The sequence below is a fragment of the Seriola lalandi genome, unplaced genomic scaffold, assembly GCF_002814215.2.
Source record: "Seriola lalandi dorsalis isolate HSWRI2012SDOR001 ecotype SW California unplaced genomic scaffold, Sedor1 jcf7180002054285, whole genome shotgun sequence".
Lineage (NCBI taxonomy): Eukaryota > Metazoa > Chordata > Actinopteri > Carangiformes > Carangidae > Seriola > Seriola lalandi.
Window position 1 is genome coordinate 777,533 of NW_019524838.1, and position 14,827 is coordinate 792,359.

The following is a 14,827-nucleotide window of genomic DNA, read 5'->3' on the forward strand; positions in this document are numbered from 1 at the left end:
CTGGGGGTGGGGGGTTTCCAGTTTGTTTCAAATCTTCACCTAATAGCTGAACAACTAGAGTGAGCTCAGTAAATGCCCATCCAACAAGTGAGTCAGAGGGCATGACAGTCGCCTTGCTTTGAACTCATCATTTATCCTGACACTTTTTAAGACGTAATGCGCGCAGTGGAATTAGACTAAGTGACAAAAATAAAGTATATTTATCACATTCATCATTACTGTAACTCCACAGAGAGTCTGACATTACACATTATATAGAAAAGAAAAACATAATGTGGCTGAGCCAATCACAAATGCAGCCACTTGACAGTGTCTCCTCCTTCTGTCTGATTGGCTAAATGAAATGTGTGTCATATTGACCGTCATTGTGTTTCAGCTTAAAAGCCGGGGTCAGGGTTTTGGGGTCACTTTGGGGTTTGAGAGTCAGTCAGACTCAAACTCGACAGAACAGGATGAGATAAATGAACCCTGGAACCCTCAGGGGCTGTTAACACCTGTTTGTCTTTCCCCAGGTTCAAGGACACGCAGTTTACCTCGGCAGCTCGTCTTTGCTCGTCTGGTTACCAGCCAGTTTCATCTGGATGGCAGTCAGAGCAGGCAGAATAAGTTGGATCTTGCCAGTCATGAACTTTTATTGCATGGCTGACAAACTGTGGAGCGATCAGTGTGCATAGCTTGTTATATAAGGAATTGCATATCAATAACAAGTAGATAATGCACACACTCAACAGAATTGGGACATTTCTATCTATTATCAGTGTTGTTCTGCTGTGTTTTTACAAGCTTTTACAGCCTTAGCTTGCTCTGTGTTCAGGGTAATTTCTTACTGTGTTCATTTTTCTGGCTTCTGAATCTGATTTCTTTTGCTTTTTATTATCCGGCGGAATCTTGGTTTTATGGAAATATCACACAAATCTTTTAGAGTTAACCTAAAACAAAGAAAATCTATCTCTGCCATCAAACAGCTGTGCACAGCTTGAAACAGATCCCAGAGCAGATCTCTCTTCTCAAATGACCTCAGACAGTAATTACTATGGTACTCCCTGTCCTTCTTTTACTACTGCCCTCTTTGCTCTCTGATTGGCTTCACTCGCACAGTAAGAATTTGACAAGTCGACCAATGCCTGTGGGCGAGAACACCACACAGGAGGTGGGGTGCAAATCTTCATCTGTGATTGGCTGTTGGTCCCACCCACTCCCCACCAGAGGAGCACTGGTCTGAGACGATGCTGTTCTGTATTTGTGTGTATGTTTGCGTGGTGTATGTACGCATGCATGTCAGTGTGGTGAAAGAAATCAGCTATAAAACAGCCTGACCAACCAATGACCTCACTCGAACCTCACAAAGCCTCACTTTATCATAGAATTTGAAAAAACAAATTCAATAGCAATCCATTACGTTTTATAGCAGATGACCTGGCTTAAAACAAAAACAAGCATCCAGGCAGACTCCATCACACACACGCGCGCACACACACACACACACACACGCGCGCGCGCACACACACACACACACACACACACACAGCCCAGCATATGGCTGAGCAGAACAGCCAGAGGGAGTGCAGCAGCTGGGCTCGTGGACTGTCATCCTATCCCATCTCTATTCCAGCCCATTTTGGACCCTCAGCACATTCCTCTGTGAAGCTGCCACCAATGAGTGAAATATTACCACAATACTATTCTAGCAATTCACTTTCATCACACACATCATACAGGAGCAAGACAATGTGTTCGCTTTGCTTCACTCATCTGCCAATGACACCTTCACACACTCAACACACCTTGAACCCCCTTTACTACAATACATGCAGATGGACTCTGTTTTTATCAATGTTTCCTCCTATAAAGCTGCTATCTCCACTGGTGGTGGCTGTAAAAATGGTCATAAAATAGAGACAGGATATTTTTGAAGATGGACTCTTATAAACTGTCTTCTTAGATTATGGATGGAGTGCATTGCTGTTTTTGGAAAGACTGAAATAAAAGGATTTCTTATGTCAACTCATCCTTGTGTGTGTAAACAGGGTTGGACAAACCATTATAACCAACTTTCAATGTAATACAACATAACTATCGTCATCAACATAATCTTAAAAATGACCATAGTGTTCACTCGCCTTCTCCTTGACAGTCTCAAGCAAAACAGAACATTAAAAACATAAGGAAAAAAAAGATTTATTTTAGGGCTTTCATATTGAATTGCATTATTAAACTCGCATCACATACAGTTCAGTCAGTTGGAGCCAAAACGATTATGGTTGAGACAAATTGATTGACAGGAAATTATTCAGCAGAAGTGACATTGATCTTTGTCATGTATGATAGTCTGAATATCTTTGGGTTTTAGCCTGATGAGGTCAAGCAATCTGAATAAGTAACCTTGGGCTCTATAAAATTATAATGGCCACTATTATGTGACATTTGTTACACAAAATAATTAATCAATTAATTGAGACAGTAATTGTGAGTTTTACTGATAATGAAAATAGTTGTTTGTTGCAAGCCCGAAGTGTGTCTGGTCTGTAATGTCACTAACCTGCAGCAGGGGTCAGTCTTGCTATGAGCCTTGACAGCTGGAGTGTGATCTCAGGGCCTCTGCAGCTACTTAGTCTGGAAGTGACAAAGAAAAGCCAAATCTTTCAAAGGTATATTTATTATTATCTCCACTAATATGTGTATATTTGAGCAATTAAAAGAAGAAATGAAGAGTGTGTAAATGAACGTTATTCAAAAAGATCAGGAGACAGAAGGATCGTGTATATTGGTATCATTCTCAAATACTGAATTCCAGTTGCCATTTACCATATTTACAGTTATTAACAGCTTGAACATAATTAAGACATTAATATTGAAAAAATGTTGTCACATTGCTCTTTGATGAGAGCTCCACTCTGCACCATGCTGAACCTGGTACTGAGGATCCAGCTCAACGTGAGCCTTGTTTCACAGCAGTGTTTAAGAAAATTCCTATCATGTTACGTTCACATAAGCAAGGCTTTCACTGTGATTGGACTGATCTGAGTTTAGAGGGCTTAAGGGGCTGGTTGAAAACATCAGATTTCTTCACATTAGCAGCGAGGCACAGTCTGGTGAGTATTGCTTTTTTACATATTTATTTAAAACTTAGCTACTTCATCTTATTGGTGTTTTTCCTTTGTTAATATGTGGAATTTAAGCATGTTGTTGATCCAGTCAAATTCAGAATGAGTGTCAAGTGGTCACATGGAAGAGTGTGTTCTTGCTCTCTGAACAATAACAAGAAGCTTCTGGAAACGGTTTGTGTTTGAGGTTCTTAAGAAAGACGAATATGCTGATCATCAGGGACAATAATGAGATAAAGAAATTAATAAAGCATGCATGAGTGCAACTGTTTCTCATGGACTAAGCCAAATAAAGATGCCAACGTGATCTGACTGTTGAGGTCAACCCGTCTTAATCTTGTTAAAAATTCCTGAAGCAGAAGCATATTTAAAAAGTTAATCTGTTCACATCTTTTCTCTGTAGGTGGCCTGTGGAGTGAGTCCGGGGCCATGGTGACTGTGACCACAGTCCTGAAGTTTTTGTGCGTGTTTGTTGCAGAGCTCATCAGCTCCCTCACAGACTGGTTCCAGACCCAACCAGCATGGGCCAAACTAGAAGTGCTGGAGGAAACAGAACTGAAGGCCACTGGAGGCGGTGAGTCAGACAACAGAAGCAAGCAGAAGCTATTCACTCGCAGAAACTGTGCATCTTTGCACTGCAAAGTTCCCCAATTTTTTTTTTGTATGAAATTCCTTCTTTGTTCTACTATCTGTCCTCTGAATTTCTTAGAATCTAGTTGAATTAACAAATGACATTAATGAAGACTTTAGACGAAGGTGAACCCTGATTAAAGGCTGATCAAACTCCAGGATTTGGTGCCTGAGATTATTTATGACAGCTTACAAATCAAACCACTAAATGTGGACGTCTTTATCTGTATCTTTTAGTCCATGAACGACACAAGGCCAGAACTCTGTGGGAGAAAACTGGAGCTGTGGTCATGGTTGTACGGCGACCTGGATGATTATTATGCAGAGAGGTATGAAATCACATGTCTGTATGTGTTTTAGTAATGAGACTGACTACTGAACTGTCATTCATGCTATTTGGTTCTCTCTGTAGGAGGCTGCTGAGCTGTCCTCTCTGAAGTCCCAGCTGCAGGACCTTGAAGTCCCTCTTTTTGCTGTGGTGAAAGAAAACCTTGGCAAGGAGTTGGACTGCTTCAAGAAGTTCTTCTCTGGGAAGGTCTATGTGGATCAGCAGGTCTGTTTTTGCAAAATCTTCCCCTACACATGCCTTTAAGATATTAAGTGAAACATGGAGGGTTACATAATTTAAGCCAATAAGCTGCTTTTATATTATTCTCACAGAGAAATTTCTACGGCCCACAAGAGCGATGGATGTTTCTCTCCATGCTTCTGCGTATTGGTGTGTGGAGGAACCTCTGGCGGTCTTATCGGAGGGGCTTCAGGGGAAATGTAAGAGGTGAAGGGCTTGTCCTGGGTGGAGTCTTCGTCATTGGGCCTGGAGATCAGGTGGGCAGAATAAATATTTTTAAACAAGTTTTTCTGGAGGTTTTCATGGGTTATGATTGTGTTATTTTTTTTCTCCCCCAGGGTATTCTACTGGAGCACCGCGAGAAGGAGTTTGGGGATAAAGTGAATATGTTGGCAGTACTCAGAACAGCCCGCAAAATGCAATAGGACATGGCAAGATAGATCTTAACATGTGAATGAATGGACTGTTTGTTAGTGTGGCATTGTCTGATAGTGTTTCCATATGCATGTCTTTGAGTCTAAGCCTGGATTCTTTTTTTCTGCAGCACTATATAGCCCCCTAACATGTTATACTCTGCTCATATTGCAACTGCATAAAGCATGGAGTCTTTTTTGGCTGCTGATAATTGCCTGGTGTGTTATGCAATACCACAACTCTGAAACTAAACTGTTTATTGACCCACAGTCTGCATGTCTGCTCCTAAGTTGTGTGCTGTTTCTTTTGTATGTTTTAATGAAGATCTGTTTCTAAACTCTACTGAGAGAACAGCTCTGACACCAGCATACACAAATCCAACACTTTTAACAAGACAGATTTGGCCTCGACATGATGGAGAATAAACAGCTGAAGTGATCAAGTGCTTTTTGTGTTTGACGTCTCACAATAAAACAATACACCAGACGTGCTCACAGAAAGTTATTTACCTGTGTGTCTTGTTTGTCTTGTTTCGCTCCTCACTTTGTTCTTTCAAATCATCTTACCCGGCCATCTTAGCTCGATTAGTTTCCCCTGCTATCTCTGGATCGTTTAGTACGCCTGCGCAGATACCTGTTTATAAAACGCCTAAGCTGAGCGAAGCAACCGTACGTCTCATTGATTCTGGTGAGTGTGCCTTTATTACAAAACTACTACAGTAACTTTATATCACAGTGACAACTTCTAAACGGGTGCACCTTCTTCAGCGAGCCGTGCTAGCTCCAGGCCCAGACTTAACCATTAGCTGAGCTAACCGGTGGCCGTTTGCCATCGCCGTGGCTGTAACTTGGTAGGACCCTGAAAGCATGTAATCATCATCACCCAAAGGCCTAACACTCCCTACTCCTATTCAGTTAGAGTTTTAAGTGCAGCCTGTAGAGCTGAACCAGCAATTAATGTCATTGACTACACATTGAAAGTATCAAGGTCATCATGTTGTCTGACCTCCTTCGGGCAGGAACTGGTTCGTCTGTTTTTGCCACCTCCCCTCTACATATAGGTCATCAGTGGAAGAGGTGTTCAGAGCTTTTACAGGCAGAAGAAGTTACAAAATATGTCTTGCATTTAAAATGGGTTCTGTTTAGTTTTATTGTTGTTTTTTATAGCTGCTAGATTAATAATAAAACGTTAGGTATGTTTGACATGATTTTTCACCAACCAACTTACAAATTGGGGTATAAACAGTTGGTGAACTATGTTTACTTAAATAATAGACAAGTATCATAAACTAATTTATGAGAAGTAAAAATAAAGTTCATTAATAAAATTATTATATATGTGCAAAAGTTTCAGGTACTAAAAGTAAAAGGGTGATGCTACATCATACCACAATAATAGTAATAATAATTTATAAGAATGAATAGTATTTATGAATTCACTTCATACAAATTGCAGTAAACATAAAAAAACATAAAATTGTTTGGTGTGATCACCCTGTGCCTTTAAAACAGCAACAGTTTTCTGTGCGTTCAGCTGCCACAATGTCTTCTGTCTCTTGACGTAATCCCAGACAATCCATGATGCTGAGATCAGGGCTCTGTGGGTCCATACCATCTGTTGCAGGACTCATTGTTCTTCCTGTAGCTGAAGATAATACTTTATGACTCAGGTGTATGTTTGGATTCGTTTGAATGAATTTGGGTCAATCAGACGCCTCCCTGATGGTATTGCATGAAGAACATCTAAACATTAACATGTAATCAGCTTTTTAATGCATCAGCCTGTCAAAGTGGAGTTATTTATAACTACTTGATATAGTTGGGTAGTTTCATCTATGACAAATCATCAGAATTTACATCCTAATCTTCATAGTGGTACTAATTACTAATACTATAGCTATCAAACAAATCTAGTTGAGTAGAAAACAACAAGTGGAAAGATGCATCAAATGGAAATGCTAGAGTAAAATACCCTCAAACTGCTTAAAAGTCAGCTGTGGAATAAATGATCTGATACTTTATTTGATTTAAGTATCAATACCAGAGTGTAAAAATACCCATTTACAATGTAAAATTCTGCACTCAAAATATTTCACTGTGTCAGAAGCTGAGCACATGTTCTGTATGACGATTTGTCAAAGTTACTGTGGCTCTCGGATAAATGTAGTGGAGAAAAATATTTAATATTTGATATGATATAATCCCCCTGAGAGTATGGATAGGTATAAATTAGCATTAAATTTAAATATCTAAGTACCTTTAAAACTGTTCTTTACTGTGTGATCATTCCTCCTGGCATTGTTCAGACACCTCATTGATATAATAAATCTTTGTTAGATATCTTTTATCAGATGTGATGTCAAGTGTTGTGCAACAATATCATGTTAGGCGTTGCCAGTGCTGATGGCTCTCAACTTTCACTGCTTGCTCTGCAGACGCACCTAGACACTTCCTTGTGTCGCATGGGTGGTGTCTCGCCGTTGGCTGTTATTAGTGTTTTTTTCACCCCCTTTTCCTCCCAGTTTTAAACTGTCAGACCTCAGATGCATTTGAGTGACTTTTGAGCTAAGTCTCGGGAGGAAAAAGTAATTCTTCACACTTTGGAAACAGAGACAAGTTAGTATATTAAATTTTTACTTTTCACTTTCTCATAGACAGAAGATAGATTTGATCCTTTTTAGACTTAAACTCAGTTTTTGTCTTGAGTCTGCAAATCTGGTCATTTGTAATTTACAGTGCATGAATTTCTTGATATGACGTAAACTGACTTATACATTTTTGTTTTGAGTGTATTTTGTGTGTTGATGTGTAAACCACACACATCACAGCTTTGGTTTTAAGAATAGAAAGTCTGTTTTCAAGTCGAGAATTGTCATGCCTCGGGGAGATAAGATCTGCACATATTATTCTTTCCGGTTTTATCATGCTGCAGGGCGGGTAATGAATTAATATAATATAAGCATAAATAAACTCTGCTGACTGGTTTAATGGTAGGTATGATTTTTTTATTAGTTGGATGTCTTAATATTAAAAGCAAGATGCCAAGAAATGTTTTGCTTTTTTATCTGTAAAATCAAATCTAAGCTCCTTGAAAGTTTGACTTGTGCAATCGAGGTGGCATGTACAGATTTTTTAACGGTCTCCTGCGCAGCACAAGTGGGTGAACCTTCATAGAAAAGACTTGTGTTTCTTTCTTTCAGTGAAATCTTGAGGGTGTGTGTAGTCAGACTTTTGCCATGGTCCCGATGCTGGCTCTGTCCAGATGTTCGCCAGCTTTGAGGTGGACTCTTTCCCTGCGCTGCTCTGCCCTTTCTCTGGGGAGCGCTACCCTGAGCAGCCAGTCCTCCACCACAGCCAGGCCCCAGTTTCTAAGAACCCAGACTGCTCTGTTTCACGAAAGTAAAGCCAAAGCCAGTCCTGACCCAAACAAGCCGGCTTCAGGCAAGGACATATTATGACTGTTTACACAGTTCGCTGTTCTGTGTCACAACCCAAACTTCAAGCTTGTTGTAGAAACAGAGTTACAGTCGTGTTTCCCTGCTTTCCATCCCCTTTGTGCTGGAATGACTCCAGACCTTCATGGCACTGAAAAGTGTTATGAAAGTAGACAAAATAGATAAGTCATTTAATGATTGTATCTTTGAACCATTGTGATATTTTTTAATAACAGCAATGAATAAAGTTTGTAATTTTAAGATTAACTTCAGGCTGACCGAACTTCACTTCTTCTAAATTTTGAATATTTGCAGTAAAACTGAAAGTCTTTGGATTGTGGAGTAAATGTTGGACAAAAAAGACATTTGAAATCGTAAACTTTCATTGACTTCTGACAAATTGCAGACCGAACAGTTGATCAAGGAAATGACTGGCAGATAATTGATGAAAAATAAACTTTTCTGCACAAGAAAAAAAAAAAAAGAACTGACTCACTGAGAATCACAACAGCCGCAGTCAAAATAGTATGACAGCTATTTACTCTCACAAGTTAAGTTTAGATTAGAGAAGGCTATGCTGGTAAGAAAGCACCACACTGATAGACTTACATGGAACTTTGTTAAAACACTTAGACAAAATCTGCTAGTTGGGTCTTGTTGCTCTCATGGCCTCAGGGAAAGGTCTCTGTGTAAGATATGAGAGGAAAACTGCTTTGCAGCGAAACACGCAAATATCAATTAGTCTGCAGTTCTAGCGGACCAGCTGCCATAGGCAATGTGAACGAAAACTGTCAAAGTAAATTTTATTTTGCATTAGGATTTTCTCAGACTTGTGACACATTTCTCTCCGCTCATGTTGTTGCTTTTATGCTGCAGTGTTGGCCTCTGGGTCCGGGCTGGAGGTGGAGCTGTTTGGGATTGGGATGTGGTCACTGGGTCTCGGTGCTGTTGGAGCTGCCCTAGCTGGGATCTTCCTGGCCAACACTGATATGTGTCTACCTAAACCTGCCATGGCATCGCTGGAGTACCTGGAGGATGCTGACCTGCGCTCCACCATTGATGGTAGGCAGGCTTTCTGAATAAGCCTGTTCTTAACCAGCAGTTGTTAAACTCATTAGGATCAGAATTAACATTACATCAGCACAAGAATTGGCCATTAGCAGTTTTCTTTATGGTCGCATGTTGGTGTGCATTGTACATGCAAAGAATGGGGTTTTGTGTAGCATTTAAGGCAAAGCTGCTTTCTCCAATCTGCTTGTATTACAGATTAGATCATAGCTGAAGGTCGAGTAACTGTGATAAGCTTATTCAACATATAGATGTTCCACATAACCATGAGCATTTAACTTATTCTCCATTTGAAGGCCTCATCTTTTATCTTGTACACTCTGGCTTTTAATCTTGCAGCAGTAAAACTCATGAAGTCCTTGTGAGTCAGATTGGAGAAACAGTTTCTTCTTGTTTTGTCTGCAGATAATAATGTTGTCAGAGCAAAGAGCCTGTGGGAGAGGAACGGAGCTGTGGTCATGGCCGTACGACGACCTGGATGATTTTTGTGCAGAGAGGTGATAAAAAAAAAATGTTGCTGAATATGAGAGCAGAGGCCGTTTTACTCAGCTCTGAGTGTATGCCAGCTACATGTTCCCTGATGCTATGATCTCTGTGTCTCTCTCTGTAGGAGGCCTCTGAGCTGTCCTCTCTGAAGCCTCAGCTGGAAGAGCTCGGGGTCCCTCTGGTCGCTGTGGTGAAGGAGAACGTCGGCACAGAGATCCAGGACTTCAGACCGCACTTCGCTGGGGACATCTACATAGATGAAAAGGTTAGCAATGATAGATAGCATCAGATCTTCAAGAGCTGTTATAAGTACTCGCCCTCAAATCAGTCAGTCTAAACCACCCTGCAGTTAAAACAGTCTCACCCTGTTTCTCTTTTTTTTTTTTTTTCTTTTGTATCTTTTAAAGAGTGACAGCAACCCACTGACAATGACAAGCTGTCCACTTACAAAACTGATTCACCTGACGAATATATATATTTTTTTAATAATCCTTCGGTCTATTAATGACAAAATATGGAAAAATTCCCTTTCCCAAAGCCTGAGTTGACACAGTCAAATTGCTTGTTTTGTCCGTCCAACACACTGAAACCAAGTCCACAATTTTCATTCAATCATTTTCTTAATCTTCTATGATAGAAGTACTACTTGCCTGTTAAAGAATCAGTAAATTAAACCCATTGTGTGACAGAAAATCATAACCATACAAGAACATTCATCTAATTCTTTACTGCATGTCACATTTTTTTGGTTCTGTTGACTAAAATTAAACTGTGTGATTGCAGAAACATTTCTACGGCCCATTGCAGAGGAGGATGGGGGGTTTAGGTTTCATTCGTCTTGGAGTGTGGCAGAATTTCATGCGGGCCTGGAGGTCTGGTTACCAGGGCAACATGAACGGCGAGGGCTTCATCCTCGGGGGAGTGTTTGTCATCGGGCCAGGAGACCAGGTAGCGTAGACTCACTCACCTTGACTAAAATAAGATTCAGCTCAATAGAGCTTTACCAAACAGGCGTCTGTATTTGAACTGCACGTTGTGTTTTGCAGGGGATTCTCCTGGAACACCGTGAGAAGGAGTTTGGTGACAAGGTGGACACTGCAGATGTTTTAGAGGCCGTCAAGAAAATTGCTCCAGTGAAATAAGTTCTTTAGGTGTTAGAAAAGAGCAGGTACACTCTATATAAATCACTGCTAGAATTAAGAAATAATTAACATTTCTAATTTGGCATGCTGAGTTGTAATCAAAATATGTCCATCACTGAAATACTGACATTATAATGACATTTCCGTCTGTTTGTGTTGTGCAATATCACAATTTTGTCTTTTGCACGTTAATTTACTGTAGGTTACAAAAATGGAGCTGTGAAATGCAGGACAGAGACAATAATATTACAGCATTTGTCTCTGAGTATTCCTCTTTACCTCTGCAGACACCCTAGAGATTAGTTTCTTTTGAAACGGGTATTAAAAACGGGTAGTAAGGGACTTAAAGGCAGCATTTTCATTCAGGTACATCGATCATTAAATTTAAGGTCATATGAAATCTTCCCTCTAGACAAAATTCAATCTAAAGGCTGGATTTCATATGATTAATAATTATATTAACATCTGTTAGTTGGTACACTTTTAATAACGTTCCTGTGTGTCATCTTTGTTTACATCTCCTGGTCAGGCGCATGAATGAGCTTCTAACATGGTAGACGAGTGTGTCTGTGGTCTGTGTGTGTGATAATGACAACCTGGCTCTAAACTCAACAGTGAGAGGAGCAGGTTTGATGCTCAAACACACAACAGGTTCAGCCACTGTCGCCATGCTGAGGAGTGTTTGTGGTGTCTGAAGCAGGTGTTGCTTTGGTGTGTGTGTGTGTGTGTGTGTGTTTGAAAGAGAGAGAGATGGTTTGTACCTGTACATGTGAATGCTAGCTGCAGAAAATAACAATAATAAATAAGGAAGAACCTCATCACCGCATCTTCATTGTGCTCCTGGTTTTATTTTTATTTAATGTGTATCTTAGCCTTAATACCAATTTACAGATGTTTGAGGTAGATTCTCAGAAACAGCAAAATAACCAACTCTTGTGGATATTTTTGTTTTTCTTGTATGCAGACCATATAAATGTGTTATATGTCCCATATGACACATATTTCGGAACTAGTATGTAGGTTTTCGGCCTCTGCATCCTCCAATCATGGAACATGCAGCTTGTTGGGTATTCTCCCTAATGTATTTACAGATTTATATCAGTAGACAGTAGATCCTGTTTCTTTTGTTTCAGATGATAGAGATTTACACTTCAAATGATTTTAGATCAACAGAACTATTATTCTGATTATAATAACAAGTAAAACCTCAGACTTGTATTTCTACTGTGCACGGGGCCGTCTGTGTCGCTCGAGTGCATGTGTGATTTCTGTAAATATATCAAATCTATTAATGTAAGGTGCCACAGTGCCTTACATTAATTTCAAATATATACCCACCCCCTCTTTTTTGTTTATAGTCCTATGGTTTATTCATCAAATCACTAAAACAACTAAAATGAACAAAATTACAATTGTCTTCTGAACACACATTAAGTGAATAAATCTGATTATTCAAACTGGATTTATTATATCAGAACAGAAATGGTGCAGCCACATACTAAGGCTGGAAAATGAAGGAAAGTTTCTCATGTTCTGTGGAGAGCTAGAGATGGGTCCAAACATGTCAGTAAAAAATTTGCGGTTTTGCATGTTTAAATCTCTAATCCTGTGAATTATTTTATCTCCACACATCTGAAACAACTACAACCTGTAGATTTAGCTGTATAATGCGGTCCTGTTTGTGTTAGGGTGCTGGATTTAGCACAGCGCGCCAAAACATACCATGTAGCCATTCAGATGACATTCTCAGATTAATCTTTGATTTATCTGATTGTTCTGTGTTTCTGTGGAAGTTGAACAAACCTCCCATGACTACTACTTTACTATTCACCTTTTACTAAGTTCTTTTCCTTGAGAGCAGGAGGGCGATGACATTTAAAAAAAAAAAGAAAACAAAAGAAAACAAAAAAAAAAACATAAACACTGTTTCATAGTCTCATATTAAGCAGACAGGTTTAGACATTAATGTTACACATTTTATTCTATTGTTCTGAGTAAAATACATTTCACATCAAGGAAATATATTTCAACACAATACAAAATAGAGGGAGAAAACACTGTGCACCAATACTGACAAGACCAAATGCGTGTATGTAAGTTTGTATGTACATGAAACAACCAAAAACATTCATGAGTGTAACAGTAACAGAGATTGTCTTTACATTTGTGCTTTCAGTATGCAAAGATTAGATTTTTTTTGTCATGGCATGCACAACTTAAGTTTAAATTAGTGGGTGCTCAACCAATGTGCCAAAATTCACTGCTACTATCTGGAATAAAGTCAAGTTTATGATGAGATTTTATTGTTATGTCAATAAAATCAATGCTAAAAGTCTGACTGTTAATTAAAATGCCAGTTGGGATTTATTTATGTCTTTAATTTGTTAACTTTGTGTTAAAGACAGTGCTTTGTGATGTTGAAAATTTTGGTGTTTCACTGACAAGGTTGAGGACCACTGCTGTAAAAAAAAAAAATCTGAAACGTGTATTTGCATGAGAAAACCTGGCAAAAAAGGTCCATACAATAAAGCTGAAACGAAAACTTTAAAAAGTTACACACTTCTTCCCCCTCAATCCTGTACAGTTCATACCCGTCTCATCTTTGGCTAGATCTATGGGTGTGACATGTTACGGTGGTTCAGCACAGTCACAAGCTGAGATATATGTTTACAGATGTGTTTAAATGCTCACTAAAACTGTCCAGTTTTGTTCTTGACATTTCTGCGCCTTAATACAAAAAAAACCAAAAACAAAACAAACAAAAACAAAGCAAGCAGAGCAATGAAAGCTGCCAGATAATGTATGAATTACGAATTTGCAATATCATGATTCTTTCAATGTTATCCAGCACAATAAACAAATACAATCTTCAATATACATTTTCAAAAAGCTCATTTTAAATAGCAATACACATCCATCTAGCTCCTACAGCAGCACAGCAAAGGTTATATAGTGCAGTTTTACCCTCAGCAGGAAAACACCCTAAACACAACAACTACCATCAGCACTGTAGCAGAAAAAAAGATGTATTAATGATGTAGTCACGGTATTTAACAAATACTGGAATACAGTAGTGATGCTAACTCTGAGACACTGTCCTGCAGTGCATGTGGTCATGTCTTAGTGTTACAGCTGGAGGAACAGACAGTAGCTACCGTCTGTTTACATGGACGATACAAAGAGTTTGATTGTTGCTCCGGGGGTTCAGTGTTTACATTAAAATAGAAAAAGACAATGGTGAGTAAAAGAGCAGCTGAAAGAATAGTTTCATACCAAAATGAGATATCCATCATTTAAAAATAAAAAAAGACATTCTCATACAGATGTTAGGAGTCATATCAAGACACTCTTTAAGGGTCTGAATTTGAGGTGGGAACAATTTTCAAAAACGATCTGGATAGCATTTTGGAATGAAACCATTGAATTTCAGGATCACACACGAGCACAATCATTGTGTATTTCTGTCTGCATAGAAGTTCTTTCATAAAGATGCAGCAGTGGTGCAGTTGCTACAGTCCTGTAACATTCAGTCAGTTTAAATGAATGATCGTACGATGCTTAATGGAGATGAATCTAAGTATGAGCATGGCCTGTACAATCTTACTGTATTTTTTTGTACATGAAAAATCACAAACATTGAATCACAGTTATTAATCTGTGACTGTGTTCTGTGTATCAAGTCAAGTCCGAACTAGAGGAACCACTCATCTAATCTGAAAGCTCATTAGCCCTAAAGCAAGAGGAGTTCTCGTCCATCAACACTCCTCTGTACTCCTGTAACACAACCAGCTAAGCAGCTGACATTGATTTCTGGTGTATACGTGGGGCCATCTGCTGGATTCACCAACAGAGGCACACCTTCAAGTTAAAATCTCTAAAATCCTTCATGCATATGTGCTCCATACATTATATATCATATATATATATATATATATATATATATACACACACACACAATATTTATAAATATATCCAAGAAAAA

General features: G+C 39.1%; 1 protein-coding gene and 1 pseudogene across 5 annotated transcripts; both read left to right on the forward strand.

Moving 5' to 3' along the window:
* The first annotated feature begins 3,021 nt into the window (after nucleotides 1–3,021).
* Nucleotides 3,022–5,202, forward strand: LOC111654690 (peroxiredoxin-like 2A; annotated as a pseudogene). The gene is made up of 6 exons (XR_015437213.1): nucleotides 3,022–3,092; nucleotides 3,508–3,678; nucleotides 3,972–4,063; nucleotides 4,147–4,287; nucleotides 4,395–4,559; nucleotides 4,641–5,202. The product of XR_015437213.1 is annotated as a peroxiredoxin-like 2A (transcript).
* Nucleotides 5,203–5,300: 98 nt separating this feature from the next.
* Nucleotides 5,301–11,671, forward strand: LOC111654673 (peroxiredoxin-like 2A). Of its 4 annotated transcripts, none has more exons than XM_023405777.1 (7): nucleotides 5,327–5,403; nucleotides 7,916–8,156; nucleotides 9,026–9,211; nucleotides 9,623–9,714; nucleotides 9,828–9,968; nucleotides 10,487–10,651; nucleotides 10,750–11,671. In XM_023405777.1, the coding sequence occupies exons 2-7, from the start codon at nucleotides 7,952–7,954 to the stop codon at nucleotides 10,843–10,845; spliced, it is 885 nt and encodes a 294-aa protein (XP_023261545.1). In that variant the 5' UTR covers nucleotides 5,327–5,403; nucleotides 7,916–7,951; the 3' UTR covers nucleotides 10,846–11,671. The 4 variants fall into 4 exon arrangements, with proteins under 4 accessions (XP_023261546.1, XP_023261545.1, XP_087029979.1 ...); XM_087173852.1 differs by lacking the exon at nucleotides 5,327–5,403 and adding an exon at nucleotides 7,206–7,331; XM_023405778.2 differs by lacking the exon at nucleotides 7,916–8,156 and having other exon boundaries at nucleotides 5,301–5,403.
* Nucleotides 11,672–14,827: the final 3,156 nt, after the last annotated feature.